We start from the raw sequence: 18949 nt of genomic DNA, 5'->3' as shown, positions 1-18949 counted from the left end.
GGTTTTCCGGAGGGCTGTCTATCAACCTCTTGAGAAACATACCTTACTTTGACAACCTGAAAAGTCAACAAGTGTCATCATTTTGTACATTGTCATTTCATGAGTACCTCAAGCAAGAGGAAGGAAATTCATTTTGTTTGTAGTATTTTCTACTCTTGCCACATTTTCACTCCTATTACTCATTTCAGTTCCAATTCTCTTCCTTCCTTTCCCAAACTAAAGCTTCCATTCTTTTGGAGTAACAGGTAAGCAATTATTTAAAAGTATTAAAATAGCTCAGATTTCAAGAACAGACATTTCAACAGAGTAAATGATATTAAATGAGCAACGAGATACTTTTTGAATAAAGGGCCCTTCCTTGGGTGAAATAATTACTGAGGGGATCAATCCCACTTCAGAAGAAGAAGCAACTTAATTCTTTTTCTGAAAGGCTGCCAATACCTAGTATATACTGCAAGGCACACTATCTTAAGAGACTGTACCTTTTTCACCATAAGAAAAACTTAATAGGACATTCACGGGAGCATTACACTTGAATGTAATAAGTTTTAAATATTTGGGTTTCCCCTAGAAACAGCAATGGGTAGACTACAGCAATGTTTGGACCTTCACTGAATATTCTTGGAAAGGAAGGAGAACTGTCACGCCATTTTTATATGAAAGCTTGTTTTGTCGACATCTAATCTAAAACCTGTTAAAGATCACACACCAATTTTGGAAAATTTGACTATGAGCCCAGAAATTCTTGAGATCATAAAATTTACGTAAAAAACCATTTTAACCATGTAAAGACCTGATGTTTTATATCATCTATAAAGGATATCATTATGCAACTAAGCAGAAACACACATACTTCTTGAAGGAAAACCAAGACCCAAGAACCTTAATCTAAACAAATATAACAAAATGTCGTTTTATTAGAGAATATCTCTAGCTGAAGGCTATAAAAAACTCAACACAATGTATAAACAGTTCTACTTTGAACATAAAGAAAATCCTCCTAATTCCAAAGGAACAAATAAGGGAAGAAACATAAAAGGAAGATAAACTTTCACGGATTATTATAGAGAAGATTCTAATTTTTAATGAATTATTCCTGAGCATCAAATCCTTCTGCTGCAGAAAAGATCTGAAGACAACCTAAATAGATTCAAAAGAGAACAGTCTGTTAAGAAGACTACAAATTAAAAACTTTCCTAAATATCAGTGAACACTTTAATGGAAGATAGATTATCAAGGATGTTTTAGTAGAAATCCTTGTACTGCAAGACATATTTATGCAAATAGCCTTAGGGTCATATTTTTCTTTTAGACTAACACTTAAAAAAATGGAGGCGTAAGTTACATAAAGTTCACTTTTAAAGTGGACAATTCAGTGGTTTTTAGTGCATTCACAAGGATGTGCAACTATCACCATGATCTAATTCCAAAGCATTTTCATAACCCCTAAAAGAAACCCACCATCCATTAGCAGTCATTCTCCCCTTCCCTCTCTGCTTGGTCCCTGGCAACCATTAACCTACTTTCTGACTCAATGGATTTATCTATCACGTATATTTTAAATAAATGGGATACTATAATATGTGGCCATTTGTATTTGGCTTCTTTAACTTAGCCTTTAACATATAAATGAAAGGCTTTCTATAATACTAAGCAACCAGTGATTAACTTGGTTTCCATATAGTATACCTATAGGGCAAGCACATGTTGGCCAGAAGATAAAACCATGTGTGGTCTCCCGGGAGTTCATCCTTGTTGTAGCACATATCAGTACTTCATTACTTATTATGGCTGAATAATACTCCATTGTATGGCTATTCCACATTTTGTTTATCCACTTTGTTAATTAAATATATCCATAAATTTTTACTTCTTTTTGATACTATTGTAAATGGATTTTTTTTTTTTTTTTTTTTGCTGAAGAAGATTTGCCCTGAGCTAACATCTTTGCCAATCTTCCTCTATTTAGCATGTGAGCTGCCACCACAGCATGGCCACTGACAAGTGGTGTAGGTCTGCAGCTGGGAATTGAACCTAGATGGCCAAAGCAAGTGTGCTGAACTTAACCACTAGGCCACCAGGGCTGGCCCTGGAATTGTTTTCTTAAATTCACTTTCAGGTTATTCAATGCCAGTATGCAGAAATACAACTGTTTCTTGTACAGTGATTCTCTGTCCTGCAAATTTGCTGAACTTGTTTATTAGCTGTAATAGTTTTATTGTTGGATTCCTAAGATTTTTTATATATAAGGTTATGGCATCTGCCATGTCATGTAGAGATAGTCTTCCTTCTTCTTTTTTAATCTGGAAGCTTTTTATTTCTTTTTCTTGCCTAACTGTCCTGTCTAGAAACTCAAGGACAATGTTGAATAGAAGTGGCAAGAGTAGACACCTGGGTCTTGTTCCTAATCTTAAGAGTGAAAGTTTTCAATGTTTCAGTGCCTAGTGTGATTTAAGCTATTAGTTTTTCATAGATACCCTTCATCAGGTTGAGGAAGTTTTTTTCCTAATTTCTTCAGTGTTTTTATGATGCAATGGGGCTGGTTTTCAACTAGTGCTTTTTCTGTGTCTGTTGAGATGATCATGTGGTTTATGTCCTTTACTCTATTCAGTGTCTTACTTTGAGGGGTTTTTCTATGTTGAACCAACCAGACGTTCCTTGATAAATTCTACTTGGTTATGGTGTATAATCCATTTTCATGCTGCTGGATACGGTATAATATTTTGTTGGGGATTTTTATATCCATATTCATAAGGGTATTAACTTGTAGTTTTTTCTGATGATGTCCTTGTCTGGTTTGATATAACAATAATACTGGCCTTGCAGAATGAGTTGGGAAGTCTTCTTCATGCTTATCCCTTTTTGGGGAAGAGTTTGTGTAAATGACTAGTGTTAATTCTTCTTTAAACATTTGGCAGACTGCACCAGTGAGGCTATCTAGTCCTGGGCTTTTTCCTTTGTGGGATGTTTTGATTATCAATTCAATCCCTTTAACTGTTACAGCTCCTTTCAGATTTTTTCCATTTCTTCGTGAGACAGTTTCAATAGTTATGTCTTTCTAGGGATTTACCAAAAATTATATAATACATACAACTATATGATATATTACAAATAATTTACAAAACACATGTATCATAAAATGTCCTTTGTCTTTAGTAATAAGTTTTGTTTTAAAGTCTACTTTGTCTGATACTAGTATAGCCACTCTAGATGTTTCTTGGTTACTGCTTGCACATAGTGTATCTTTTCCAACCTTTTACTTTCAATGTTTGCTGAAAGTAAACCACTGCATCTTTGAATCTTAAGTGTGTTTGCTGTAGACAACATATAGTTGGATCTTGTTTTCTAATCCATTCTGTCAGTATCAGTCTTTTAACTGGAGCACTTAATCCCTTTACACCCTTTTTTTTTAAAGATTTTATTTTTATCCCCAAAGCCCCGCCAGTACATAGTTGTGTATTTTTTTTAGTTGTGGGTCCTTCTAGTTGTGGCATGTGGGATGCCACCCCAGCACGGCCTGACAAGCGGTGCCATGTCTGCGCCCAGGATTTGAACTGGCGAAACCCTGGGCTGCCGAAGCAGAGGGCACGAAATGAACCACTTGGCCACAGGGCCAGCCCCCAAACCATTTACATTTAATGTAATTATGGAAAAAGCAATATGTATGTCATCTATATTGTTTTCTTTACGCCTTATGTCTTTTTTGTTCCTCTATTATTCCATTACTACTTTCTTTTATTAAATAGATATTTTCTAGTAAATCATTTTAATTCCCTTGTCATTTCTTTTGCTATATATATTTTATTTTCTTGGTGGGTTCTCTGGATTATAATTAACATTTTATAATGATCTACTTTGGATTAATACCAAATTAATTCAGTAGTATATAAAAACTCTGCTCCTATATAACTCTGTGTCCTCTACCCACCTTGTGATATTATTGTGATATAAATTACATCTTTATACAATGTGTGCATATCAACACAGATTTAAAATTATTGCTTTGTTGTCTTTTAAATCATGTAAGAGAAAAACAAATATTTACAAACAAAAAACACACTTATACTGTTTATGTTTATCTACGTAGTTCCCTTTAACAGTGCTCTCCATTTCTTCATGTGGATTTGGGTCACTTACTAGTGTCTTTTGATTTTAGTCTGAAGGATTTCCTTCAGTACTTCTTGCAGGGCAGGTTTACTAGAGACAAACTTCCTCAGCTTTGGTTTACCTGGGCATGTCTTAATTTGTCCTTCATTTCTGAAGGATAGCCTGGCTGGATATAGAATTGTTAGTCAATAGCTTTTTCCCCCAGAACTTTTCTTTTTCCCCCCAAAGATTGGCCCTGAGCAGACATCTGTTGCCAATCCCTCCCCCTCCTCCTCAAAGCCCCCCAGTACATAGTTTTATATTCTAGTTGTGGGTTCTTCTAGTTGTGGGATGTGGGATGCTACCTCAGCATGGCTTGACGAGTGGTGCTAGGTCTGTGCCCAGGATCTGAACACGCAAACCCTGGGCTGGCGAAGTGGAGTGTGCGAATTTAACCACTCGACCATGGGGCCAGCTGCGCCCCACCCGCCCAAGTTTTAATATGTCATCCCACCATGGTTTTTGAGGACAAATTAGGTGTTAATCTTATTGAAGATTCCCTGTACATAATGAATCATTTCCATCTTTCTGCTTTCAAGATTCTCTGTCTGTCTTTTGACAGTTTGATTATGATGAGTCTATGGTGTGGATTTCTTCAAGTTTATTCTACTTGGAGTTCACCAAGCTTTTCAGATGTGTACAATGCTTTTTATCAAATTTGGGAAGTTCTCAGTCATTACTTATTTAAATATTCTTTCTGCCCCTTTCTCTCCTGTCATTCTGAGACTTCATTATGCATATATTGGTATACTTGATGGTATCCCATAGATCTTTGAGGCTCAGTTAATTTTTCTTCTTGCTGATTCTGTCTTCTGCCAGCTCAAATCTGCTGTTAAGCTTGTCTAGGATTTTCTTCATTTCAGTTATTGTACTTTTCAACTCCATAATTTCTATTTGGTTCTTTTTTTATAATAGAATCTCTTTATTGATCTTCTTTCTACTTGGTGAGATATTGTTCCTATACTTTCATTCTGTAGACATGGTTTCTTTAGTTCTTTGAACATATTTGAAATATCTGATTTCAAGTCTTTGTCTAGTTAAGTCCAATGTTGTGATTCCTTCAGGACAGTTTCTTTTTATTGCTTTTCTTCCTGTGTACAGGCCACATTTTCATGTTCTTCTGCATGTCTCATAATTTGTTGAAAACTGGACATCTGAAATAATATAATGTAGCAACTCTGGAAATCAGATCTGCCCTCCTACCCATGACTTATTGTTGCTTTTTGTTATAGTTGCTGTTTGGTGACTTTTCTGAATTCTACGAAGTTTGTATTCTTTCTTGTGTGTACCACTGATGTCTCTGCCTGTTAGTTTAATGGTCAGTTAATGAATGGACAGTAATTTCCTTAAATGCATGGACTCTTTGCCTGAAGAGCTCTGCATGCACATTGGCTAACACCTTCAACACTCGCCTAGGCAATTGATAACTCTGCCTCAATCTTCACTTACTGCTTGCACAGAGCCTCATGGTCAGCCAGAGGGGAGAGTTTAGGGTCCTTTCAGGTCTTTCCTGAGCATGCACAGAGTCCAAGACATGCAGGTGTCCTCCTAGATTCCAAGCAATATGTCAGGACTTTTCAAAGGCCCTATGGAGATCTCATTTCTCAGTTTTCTGTGTAAACTTTTGAATTGCCTACTGTTTGCCCTGTTACCCAATGTCTCAGGCAGCCATAACGTGCCTGTAATTGTTTTGACAATTACCCCAGGGGAGAAGGCTTTTGCACTGGTGAAACTCTAAATCAGGTCAAATACAGAGAACCTTGCAAATATGGTGTTTCAAGAACTATTAGGTCAAATTATGACAGTTCTCTGGGGAAGAGGCTCTGAAAATTCCACCTCTGTTCTACTCTCTCTAGTGGCTGTCAGCTCACTGGTTTTCACTGTAAATGTGGACTATTTTTCAAGGTTAATGTGGTACTGGAGAGCAGGGAATAGGACTTAGGCAAGTTAAAACTCCACAAAGCTCACATTTATGAGATTCAGTCATTTTTCTTGGATAAACTGTTGCAATTCTTTGATTACTTTCCAGAGTCTTAGGAAGTTTATTCTGAGGGCCAGCCCAGTGGCACAGCAGTTAAGTTTGCACACACTGCTTTGGTGGCCTGGGGTTCATCAGTTTGGATCTCGGGTACAGACCTACACACTGCTTATTAAGCCATGCTGTGGCAGGTATCCTACCTATAAAGTAGAGGAAGACGGGCACAGATGTTAGCTCAGAGCTGATCTTCCTCAAGCAAAGAGAGGAAGACTGGCACAGATGTGGGCTCAGCGACAATCTTCCTCAAGCAAAGAGAGGAAGACTGGCACAGATGTGAGCTCAGAGCTGATCTTCCGCACATACACACAAAAAAGCTTATTCTGACAATTTTGGCCACTTCTCACTGCTTTGACGGAGGAGAGAATTTTTGTTGAAGCCTTTTGGGTCACTTTTGATTCTAAGATCTTAAATTTTTGGTGAATATCCACTATATTCTCTACTACACTTGACATCATTGGAAATAACAGTAATACTTCATTTATACCATATTGAAAAATACAGTGTTCTACGTAGGTAATAGACCTTGATTTCAAAAGCTTCTTTCTTCAGCAAAATTAAATATGTAAAAGGGAATATTTTACAAAACTTATTTCCTTGCTTTCTCAAATAGCTTATTTATATTTTTCTCAGTAATGTGGGTTCATCATTACAAACATCAATAACAGGGATGGTTTTAGAATACTGGTTCACAAAGTTTGGTCATAGGAGCAGCAACATCAGTATCTCTTGGATATTTGTTAGAAATACAAAGTTTCAGACCCTACCCAAGTCATACTCAATCAGAAACTGGGGATGGGGTCTAGGAAGCTGCCTTTTAACACGGCTGCGAGGTGATGAAGTGAAAGACTGAAAACAGCTAAGTTTTGTCTAATGAAGTACTTAAGTTTGTTTCAGGGTTTTAAGTTAGTTTTGTTTAGTTTTGAATATCTTTTCTCATGTTTTTCTCTTGCACCTAAGGTTTTCCCTACTGCTCTCAGGATATTTCCCTAGAAAAGCATAGTAAGTATTAAAATTTTAAGGTTATTGACACATACCGTCAAACATAAGCCTGTATTTAACTTACACTCACATTAGGGTGAGCAACTGGTCTGGACTGACTGGGAATTTCAGTTTCAAAATTGAGACTAAAGGGGTTTCCAGACACAGGGCTGTCAGTGCTAAAACAGGGAAAGTTCTGGGTGAACCAGGTTGTGCTGGTCAGTCTAATATACTCTAGCAGTGTGTCAGTGACCCACTATAAAGTGGTCCCACATGGACAATTTAAAAAACACCTATTTTTGCTTTGTGTTTTTCACATCTAGTCTAAGCCAACTGAAAACTTATTTTAACACAAGGTGTGAAGTGAGGTTCTAAAGCTAATTTTATTCCCTTAAATAACTAGCTAATCCATCCAACAACATTTATTTTTAAAAAATCCATTCCTTACCACTAATATGTACTTATCATACCAGAACTTATTTTAAAAAATTAAATTACAGTAGAATTATAAGCAATAAAATATACAAATTTGAACAGTTCAGTTGGAAGGATTTTTGACAACTACATACACCCATTAACCACAACCCCAAACAAGATACATACCCTTTCCATCAACCAACCCAGAAATTTCCATTGTGCCTCTTTATAGTTAAGAACAATCACCAGCAACCACTTTCTGACTTCTATCAATAAAAATTAGTGTTGCCTGCTTATGATTACCATATAACTGGAATCGTACAGTACGTATTTTTGTGGTGTGTTTTGTTTTACTCAACATGATGTTTGTCAGTGGCCTCTATGTTGTATTGAGTTTCAGTAGTTTGTTACTTTTTATTGCTGAGCAGCTTTATATTATATAAGTATACTACAATTTATTTAGCTATTCTACTACTGATGGACACTTCAGTCATTTGCAGATCTGGAATTATGAATAAGGCTGTTAAGAACATTTCTTGAGTGTTTACATAGACATGATTTCTTGGGTAAAATCTAGGTGACAGGTTAGATATACATTTAATTTCTTAAAAACTTCCCCAAAATTTCTTGTAGTGGTTGTACAATTTTACATGCCCACCACTAAGGAATGAGTTATAATAACTGCTCTGTATCTTCACCTATGTTTGTTGTCATACATCTTTCACTTTAGCCATTCAAGTGGGATATGGTATTTTGTTGTAGCTTTAAAAATATCTTTTTATTTGGGCATAATTCACAGTCAGTAAATTCATATTTTTTAGTTTACAGTTAAGAGTTTTGACAATTGCATATGTTGTGTAGCCATAATAAAGATATAGAAAAGTTACATCACTCCCATCCAAATTCCTCCAAACCCCTTTACTGACTGTTTTCTGTACTGCCCTGATGCCCAATGTTAAGCACCTTTTTATGTGCTTACAGATTATTCCTGTATCTTGTTTTGTGAAATATTTAAGTCTTTTGCTCATTTTTAGATGGGGTTACTCATCTTTTTATTGTTGACTTGTGGGAGATGTTTATATATCCTAGACACAAGTCTTTTGTCAGATAAATGTACTAAGAATATTTTTTCCCACTGTGTGGCTTGTCTATTTGGTTTCTTTGTTTTTTAAATATATTTTTTATTCATTTATTTATTTTTAAAGATTGGCACCTCAGCTAACATCTGTTGCCAATCTTTTTTTTCCTCCTTCTTCTTCCTCTCCCTAAAGCCCCCCAGTACATAGTTGTATATTCTACTTGTAGGTCCTTCTGGCTCTGCTATGTGGGATGCTGTCTCAGTACAGCTTGATGAGCAGTGCTAGGTCCATGCCCAGGATCCGAACCGGCAAAACCCTGGGCTGCTGAAGTGTAGCGTGTGAACTTAACCACTCAGCCACGAGGCGGGCTCCCTATTTGGTTTCTTAATGGCACCTTTTTTATGGTTAGTGTCTTATGTATCTTGTCCAAGAAACTGTTGTCTACCCCAGGGTGGCAAAGATATCTTCCTATATTTTCTTCTAGGAGAATTATGGTTCCGGGCTTTACACTTAGATTTATAATCCATCTAGGATTCATTTTTACATCTGGAGTAAGACTGGGTTGAGGTCCATGTTTTTCCTTAGAGATATGCAGTTGTTTCAGCAACATTTATTAAAAAGACTTTCCTTTCACCATTGAACTGACTTGGTCCCTTGGTCTTCTTTAAGAAACCTGTGACTAATCCAAATGTTCACCAAGATTTTCTTGTATGTTTTCTTCTAGAAGTTCAGTTCCATCATTCATTTCTGGTAATTTTTGCTTCATGTATTTTGAGAGGATTATTAGGTACATGCACACTGAGTACTGTTATGTCTTGATGAAACGGTGTTTTTATCATTATAAAATCTGTTATAATCTATTTGTCTATTTTGTCTCATATGAATATAGTCACATTATCTTCCAGATGCTGTTTACATGGTATACTTTCTTCCACTCTTTTACTTACAACATCTGAGTCTTCAGATTTAAAATGAATTTCTGATAACGAGCATATAGTTGGGTCTTGGTTGTTTTTGAACCAAGCTGAAAATTTCTGCATCTTAATTGGAGTGTTTACTGTAAGACAGATGTTAATATAGTTGGATTTCAAACTTACATCTTGGTATTGCTTTTTATTTACCCTGTCTTTTCCTCCTTTCCTGCCTTCATTTGTAAGAAGCATGTATTTTTTCATATTTCATTTTATCTCCTGCATAGATTTTTTAAAAATTATACCTCTTTGTAGTATTTTTACTGCCTCTTCTAGAGATTATAACACATAAGTATAAGTTATCACAGTTTACTTTCAAGTAAGCTTATACCACTTCACAAACTGTATAAGAAACAATAGTGTAATTCCATCTTCCCTTTCAGTTTGTGTTCTAGTGGCCTTACATTTTACTTCTACACGTCATAAGCCCCACAATACACTGCAATTTTTTTGTTTTAAATAGCCAATAGTCTAATAAAATATGTAAAACTACTTTTAAAAACTTTAAAAATGTATTTTCTATATTTATCCAGGTATTTACCCTTTCTGTTGTTCTTAATTCCTCTCTGCAGATCTAGGGTTCCATCTGGTAGAATTTCTCTAACCAGAACAATTTCTTCTAGTATTTCTTGTGGGTCTGAGACAAATTCTCTCAGTTACTGTCTGTCTGAAATGTTTTTATTTCAACTTCATTTCTGATGAATAATTTCACTGGATATAGGATTCGGGGTTGACAGTTTTTCTTTTCGCACTTTGAAGATATTGTTCAATTGTTTTATGTCTTCTAATGTTTCTAGGGAGAAGTCAGCTGTCATTTGTATTGTTCCCATGTACGCAGCGTGTTGTTTCTGTGCCTGCTTTTGACATGTGCTCTTTAGCGTAGCTTTCTAGTACTGCATGATGGACCTAGGTCTGGTTTGCTTATTCTGTCTTGAGTTTGCTGCGCATCAGAGATCTGTGAGTTGATACCTTTCATCGGTTTGGAAAATTCTTTGTCATTACGTCTTCAAAGATTCTGTCTCCTCTTTATTAGACCATCTGATATTGTTCCATAGATCTCAGACACTCTGGTTTGCTTTTTCTTCCCAAACCTTTTCTCCCCACTCACTTTATGTTTCAGTTTGGGAATTTTCTTTGACCTATGTTCAAGTTTATTGATTCTTTCCTCTGCTGATTCCATTATGCTATTATGTCTCTCAAATAAAAGTTTCATTTGTGATAGCTTTTTTTATTTCTAGCAATTCCACATAATTCACTTTTTGTAGTTTCTAGGTCATTGCTGAAATTCTCCAATCTTTTCAACCTTATTGTCTACCTTTACCCCTACACCCTTTAGTATTATCATCACATGACTTTATCATAATTATTTTAAAGCTCCTGTTTAATAAATCCAACATCTAAGCCTTCTCTCATTTACTTCTATTGACTGCTTTCTGTCTTGATAACTAGTTTCATTTTCTTTCTTTTTCACGTGTTTTGTAATTTTTAATTATAAAATAGACATTTTGGGTAAAATAACAGTAGAGGCTGAAATAAATAATATTTAATTCTAGAACAGGGAACAACCCTTGTCTCAGGCCACTAAAGTCGGGGAGGGAGCTGCAGTGATATGATCTGTAGTTGAAATGTAATTAGATTTTGTTGTAACTTTAAGTTTAATGTCAAATGTTTTGAGAGCAGGATTAAGAATTTTCCTTCTGAGGGGTTTACGATGTGAGCACAGGTGAGATCCCCAAGATCTCTTTGTGTTTTATAGTTGAACCACCGAACCACTGCCTTATAACCCTGCTGCCAGCTTTCTGGATTGCTGATAAGTTCCACGCTCTGAGACCTACCCCAGGCTTGCTGTGTTCTGGAGATATCTCTCTGTCTAGATTGCCTCAGACTGCTTTTTCTCAGCTCTCCTGCCCCACTCTCAGCCATTAGCAGCTCAAGGTACAAAGTTCCTGAGGTTGACTTTCACAAATCTTCTGCCCAAAGTCCCCTATATTTATTGGTCAAGTGTCTTGTATTTGGGGATGCACTATACGACTAAGGAATGATTTTCTCTCAGTTCACCTCTGTTGGTTCCTAACCTTTGGTTTATTGCCTCTGAGCACTCAGAGAACACCCATGGGAAAGAGTTGGCAGCTAAGTGTAGACTTGCTCTGTGGCTTCCCAGAATTTTTATCAGTTTCATCAGTCCACTGAGGCCATTAAATGTTGGGTAAAGTTTTGGCTGATTTCTCCCTACCCCCATCTATTCCTTCTCTTCCTCCCACCACTCTACCAAGAAGGCACTGCCATGGGTGTCTTCTCTTCTGTGAAGGACTAGTTACTATCTGTAAGTTAGTTTACTTAGGTTACTTTGAATTCTCAGTCCTCTGACAGGGTTAGTTTCTCTAAACTTATCCAGATTGTTTTGGTTTTTAGGGTAAGAGTGATGGTCTCTTGACACCTGACATTCTAACACTGTAACTAGGGTGTATTCCTGCTTTACAGATCTCTTCCAATAATCACTGTTCTTGGATAGCACTATGCTATTTTAGTTGCTGTAGCCTTAAGTACAGAAGTACAGTTTCCACTTGGTTGCATTGCACATTAATAATTTCCTTTATTTTCTAAGATTATGGTACTATAATTCTTAGTAAAGTACCCCTGCATATTAGAAGGCTCAAATGCCCAAGATTTTCATCCAAACACCAGTTGGTTACACTATGATCTCAGAACTAAACCAAAAACAGAGTTCTACTTCTTTTGTAAATGACCAGTAACCCTCTTTCTGTCTTAGATTCGGTCTATCTTGAATTAATAAAGGCTTCTCAAAAGGACAGGCTGCAGGAATATGCTGATACATCTAAGGACATACAGGGAAGGGTCAGGTGGCGAGACGGTCTGATCTGAAAATGGCAGAAAAGATGCAGTGTACATTTTTTGAATGCTTTTCTCATCATGTTCCAACAACATCCATCTTCGTTTTGAGGAGTAATTTCTGATTTTCCTTATATTTTGTAGTTGAAAAGATCTCTATTGATTTATATTAATGGTTTAAAATAGTTATCAATACTGAATAGCACTGTTGACCCAGGATAGAGGTTTGTTTGTGTATCCCAGATCCTAAAATTTTAGAAAGTATTACCTTTTTAATTAAAAACAAAATGGCAAAGCATAATGTAGTGGTTAAGGTGAATCCTGGCTATACCATTTATTAGCTATTGTTAGCTACTATGAGAAAATTAACCTCTAAACTTCAGTTTTTTCATTGGAAAAATGGTGATAAGAATGATGCTCTTGAGTCTACTACAAGCAATGTAAAATATTTTTGGAAGAATACCACTCCCCAATGCAGGTAGCACTGGATTCCTAGACATAAAGTAAATAAAATACTATTGAAAATAAGCTCACAATGCAAAATTTAGAACATGAGAAAGCAATTTACCACAAGTCATCACAAAATAGTGTGTATTAGATACCCACAAACTTCAGAAAACAGAACTTTTATTTATGGAATATAAAATAAATAGGTTTAAAAGAAAAACTTAAAAGAATGTAAGAAACTATAAATAATCAAAATCATCAAATAATCAATGATGATTCTAAACTTAGATGCATCTCATAACATAGTTTCAAAGATACAAAGAAAAAAATTGCTGCAAGGACAAAATGCTAAAGCCACCATCATATTCAGAATGGTTAAAAAATGTCTTTTAATAATAGATTAAGTAGACAACAGATTTAAGTATAAAGAAGATCTGAACTATAAGAGAAACAAGGTTGAGTTAACAGACATCTAAGAGAACCCTGCAGTCAACAGAGAATACATACTTCCTTCAAGTACATTTATAAATTATAAAGACTGACCCCTTATAAGTCAAATATCAAAAGAAAACCTATCATAAAAAACATGCTCTCTCATAACACTATAATTCTACAATTAAATGGTAAAATGGTAAGAAGATAAACAAAATATCTCCCATAACTTTAAAATATAAAAACCAAAACTTTTAATTATTACTAACAGTTAAAATAGGGAAAACAGTATTTTGATCAACATATCCTACCGATATAATACGATCTCCTTTTCTGAGTTCTCCACTAAGGTCAGCAGGTCCTCCAGCCAAGATAAAGGAAATAAATATTCCTTCTCCATCTTCACCTCCTACAATGTTGAAACCAAGGCCCGTTGAGCCACGATGAAGAACAACTTTTCTAGGTTCCCTAAAAATTAAAAAAATATTGAATACCTTAGAAATTTTATATAGCACTGGACATTCTATCAACGAGAATCCCCTATTGATAACTCTTATATTATCAAACTATAAAGAAAGCCAGATGAAATTTAAAAGGGTTTTCAAAACTGTGGAATAAAGACATTCTTTCTAAGCCTACAAAATTAGGCTTAGACATTAAAAGAAAAAAATTCTAATTGTATAAAAAAGCTAAAGAAAAATCACGTTAAAAAATAAACACAAAACTCAAACAAAAAGGAGAAAACAATGAAGCAACTAAAAAAATGATATAAAGAGCCTACTCAAGAAATACATATACTTATGAAAAATTGATGTTGCACACATTTTATTGCCTATGAAGTAGTCACTACCCCTACCTTCTTAGATGTTATAAAAGGCATCCTTTGTCTTAGAGCAGGTAGTCCCTTTTTCCAGTCCCAAAGGGATGAATCATGACTAACATAAGCCGGTCATTGCAATCCCATTCCCCTTTGCTAAGGTGAGGCTACGACCCTATTCCTGCCTCAGAAATGAAGGAAAATTTTATTGTCACTTCCCAAAGAAAGACCTTAACAAGGACAAAGCACATTTTGTCCCCATCCAAAGCACATTTATTTCCCTCCAGATCTAAATTAATCCCGTGCTAAAGAATGAACAAGGGTGGTGAACACGATGTAATCTACAGAGGAATCGAAATATAATGATGTACACCTGAAATTTATACAATGTTATAAATCAATGTCACTGCTACGAAAAAAAATCAGAGAAAAAAAAAGAATGAACAATAAAATCCCATTACTGGCTTGGATATATTATAACCATGAAGGTCAAACAAGAAAATCCCAGAGACACCATGGACCTAGGGTTGCTAAACAAACCTTGGAACTGCCCATCATCAGACTTTTAATATGAAATAATTAAATATCTTTATTTCTAAGGTCACATCCCTCTATCTCTGCTTTTCTTCCATTCTAAGATGTACCTTTTCTGCCCTCCTCCATTTAAAATCTGAAATCAGAAAACATCTTACGACTAAATCATGTTTCACATTTGCTGCCAGTTATACAGAGTTATGTGAAAACCATTCACACCTGGTAAGACCAGGAAAATCCCAGTAGCAGATTATTTTAGATACGATGAAATACAAAGTACCATTTGAAATTAGAATGTATCATACTTGGTAACTATTTTAAAAATTTAATCTGATTTATCTAAAATACTGCAGAAAGTTATTAGTAACAAAAGGTTTAAAAGAACTAAGTATTCTTTTAAAATAAATTTTAGGGATCTTCCATATAATGTGGAACTAACCTTAAATATTTGTCTGCTCAAAACTTAAAATGGTGTTTTCTAGTTATATATAGGTATTCATCAATAATCAGTTTTGCCAGTTCATTTACAGCGTTAACAAAATCATATTTTCTTGTCAAATATAGCAAAACTACATAATATACTGCTTAGGAAATATTATACATACAAACACATATATGAAAGAAAAGGGAATAATAAATTCAAAATTCACAAAAGCAGTTAACTTGGTGTGGCAGTGGAAGAGAAGCAGGGCAGGATCAGGGGCAGAAGATATGTTTCACTATATTGGTGATGTTTTATTCCTTGTTAGATGGTGGACTCATGGTTTAGGGTTCCTACCATGCTTTAAAACATATGTATGAATTATAATTTTACATTACCAAATAGTAATTAAAAGAATACTCTGCTGAAATCCAATGATATTTCCAGAGGAAAATAAATTCTGACTTTTCAAATAAGCACATGAAAAGATGCTCAACGTCATTAATCATTAGGAAAATGTATCAAAGTTATGACGAGATACGTTCTACCTACCACAATGGCTATAAAACAAAACAAAACAGAAAAAACAAGTGTTGGTGAGGATGTAGAGAAACTGGAACCCTCATATATTGATGATGGTAATGTAAAATGGTGCAGCTGCTATAGAAAATAGGTGGTTCCTCATAAACCTAAACATAGAGTTATCATATGACCCAGCAATTCCACTCCTAGGTACATATCCAAAGGAACTGAAAGCAGGGACATAAGTAGATACTTGCATGCCAATGTTTATCACAGCATTACTCAGAACACCCAAAAGGTGGAAACAACCCAAGTGTTCACCAACAGATGGACGGATAAACAAAATGTGGCATACACACACAATGGAATATTATTCACCCATAAAAAGGAATAAAGTTCTGATACATGCTACAACGTGAAATAATCTTGAAAATATTGTGCTAAGTAAAACAAGCCAGACATAAAAGGATAAATACTATAAGATTTCACTTATATGAACAATCTAGAATAAGCAAATTCATAGAGACAGGAAGTAGAGTAGAAGTTACCAGAGGCTGGGAGAACAAGGAAATGGGGAGTTATTGCTTAATGGTTAGAGTTTGTCTGAAGTGATGAAAAGGTTTTGGAAATAGATAATGGTGATGGTTGCATGACATTTGAATGAATTAATGCCACTGAAACGCACATCTGAAAATGGATAAAACAGCAAATTTTATGTTATACAGATTTTACCATAATTTAAAAAATTAATAATGTAATATACGAAAAATCACTAATTGTACACTTCAAATGGGTTAACTATATGCTGTGTGAATCATATCTCAACGAAGCTGTTAAAAAATGAACGTTAGGATCATCAACTGTTTGTATGTTGGGATTTCTTTTCTTTTTCTTTTATCTCACATTACCAATTATAAAATCTCCAAATGATTGCTTAGGGTCAAATTGTGGAGAACTTCTAATATGAGGTGAAAGATTTTTTGTACTTCATTATCTTGGCAAAGTAGTGTAATTATCAAAACAGAGTGATAAAACACAACCCATTTTAGAAAGACATATTCAGTAATCAGCCACCTGACTGTCACAGAAAAGTCAACAGGTAGACCTGTTGTGTAAAACTAAAAAGGCAATACAATATTCTAGACAAGAGATATTGTGAAAAAAAGATAGGGAACAACAATCAAGATGCTAACATATTTTTTAGTTTGAAAAATATGCAGAGATTAAAGACTAAATAAGCCATCTATTTTTCCTCTTTACGTCTATAAATAGGTACTAAATGAAAATAACAATAACCACCATAAAATGGCCATGACGGATCAGTATAGGAAGACAGCCTAAAGACAGTTTCGAAAATTCATATCACAAACACTATTCTTTCTGCAAATTTTCATTCCAAACACAATTACTGAGCACCTATTAAATTAAGTTCTCGACACTGCTGACTCCTGAAGAGGAGAACGAAGACAAACACTCCTGTCTGACCTTGAAGAGACCACGGCCTAGAGTCAAGCGACTGACAAAGAATAATTCAATTATGAAGGTTCAAAAATAACACATGCTAAACAACATAATAAAAACAGAAAACCAGATACTAATTGGCATACATTTAATATTAAATGCTATAATTAATAAGAAATACTTGTACAAATTACAAAGCAAACTGTACAAATATAATGTCTTATAACTATACTGAATATGTGAATTCACTTATTTTTTCCCACCTAGTTAAGAGTTCTTAGGAAATAAAAAGAGAGTTAATCCGCGAACTTTAGCGCAGTTAGTAATGTTAGATGAAAGTAAATTTTAAGTGTCAGGCTATCAAAGATATATATCAAACAAAGAAAACCACTTGACTTCTGAACACAAATTAAATAATTTCCATAATATTTTATGATGTACATTAGATAAGAAATATATGAAAAGTTAGTTTCAAATATGCATAAATATTCTTAACTTAGTTTTACCTAATCTAATTTCTAAGGACAATTTACTAAGCTTTAAAAAAATAGTAATGTCAGAAAAAACAGGAATGATTTATTTGGAATATAAAATATGTTTACATTTCAGGCTCTTCAATGAATCTCTATGAAAAAAATTAAGGTTTAAGTTCATCATCTGTCAATAAAATGTTTTAGTCCTGACAATTGTGGCTATATCTTACTTGGCTCATTATCACCCAATCTAATAGCTGGCTTTATGTAAGAAGGATGAAGAATGTGCAGTTCCTTACCTTGTAATTTCATCATCACCAAGCACTGCTTTTGAAACGGGTGAGTATCTGGCTGGTGATGCTGGTGTCTGGCCCAAGTAGGAAGATGGGCTAACATGGTTATCAACAGGCTGAGAAGCTTCAAAATAAAGTAAAAAACACTTGAAAAATCAAACAAGTCATTCAGTACCACATTTGTGAATTATCAATTTGAAGGTTAGTTAATGTGTAATTCATAATCACTTACTCATGTAACAATTTGGTAGAGAAGATTTATCAGGTAAAAAAATTAGACAGGCTCAAGTTTCCAGGTAAAAACTAGTTTAGATATTTAGATCAGTAAAGCAAACTTATTCCATTTGGTTTCTTTTGATAACACAGAACTAAAAAGAAGTTTTACATTAACTGATTTGTACAACGAAATCCAGGACAGCTCACGTAAAGATGGTCATAGAAATGACTAAAATAATCCTGAAGTACCATAACTGTATTTTTCTGAGTTTATTTTGCAGATTACTATTTTAAAAAAGTATATATATACACTCAAAATTTGATTTTGAATAATGAAAATCAAAAGCTTAAAAACACGTGCAAAAAGACTATGCTTGACAAAGTTTTAAAATAGATTGAGGGACTTCTGGTTTCCAGTCTGGCATATACGAAGGTTGGAAGTCATCATTCTGTCCTAACAATATGAAACATTAGTAACTCTTCTTTGTCAAGATAAGGGTGGTCACAAAGCAAACTGCTACCGAACTGGAGAGACAGGCGAATACAGAGAATCACACGCTGCCAGAGCAGAAACCTTTGCAGGAACTAGTACTGGGGTAGAGAAACCTGAACTGTAATTGACAAATTGGTGGAGGCTCAGTGTGGACAACTCTGAGGGTCAAATACTCCAGGGGGGCCAGTCACCAGGGGACCCTACACTTTCATGAGTTTTACCTCCTGGGATCTCTACCAGGCTCTCACAGTAAATACTGGAGAAAAATCCCCTCATACCTCTGACAGGAGCAAGGGAAAAGGAACCATTCTGAAATACACAAGAAGATTCTGTTCTTAACAAGAGTCTGCCTTCAGGAGAA

The 18949-nt window shown here is 35.0% G+C and overlaps 1 protein-coding gene across 27 annotated transcripts in view; it reads right to left on the bottom strand.

Annotated features, from left to right (window-relative positions):
• Positions 1-18949, bottom strand: part of DLG1 (discs large MAGUK scaffold protein 1) — a 255373-nt gene that overhangs the window by 58975 nt on the left and 177449 nt on the right. For all 27 annotated transcript variants that reach the window (XM_023623539.2, XM_070243488.1, XM_023623543.2 and 24 more), the window contains 2 exons: positions 17886-18003; positions 13670-13826 (listed from right to left, as the gene is read on the bottom strand). In XM_023623539.2, coding sequence (XP_023479307.2) covers positions 13670-13826; positions 17886-18003 — 275 coding nt within the window. The remainder of the gene's footprint in view (positions 1-13669; positions 13827-17885; positions 18004-18949) is intronic.

Source organism: Equus caballus, chromosome 19 (assembly GCF_041296265.1).
Source record: "Equus caballus isolate H_3958 breed thoroughbred chromosome 19, TB-T2T, whole genome shotgun sequence".
Lineage (NCBI taxonomy): Eukaryota > Metazoa > Chordata > Mammalia > Perissodactyla > Equidae > Equus > Equus caballus.
This window is presented reverse-complemented; position numbering and strand designations above follow the sequence as displayed.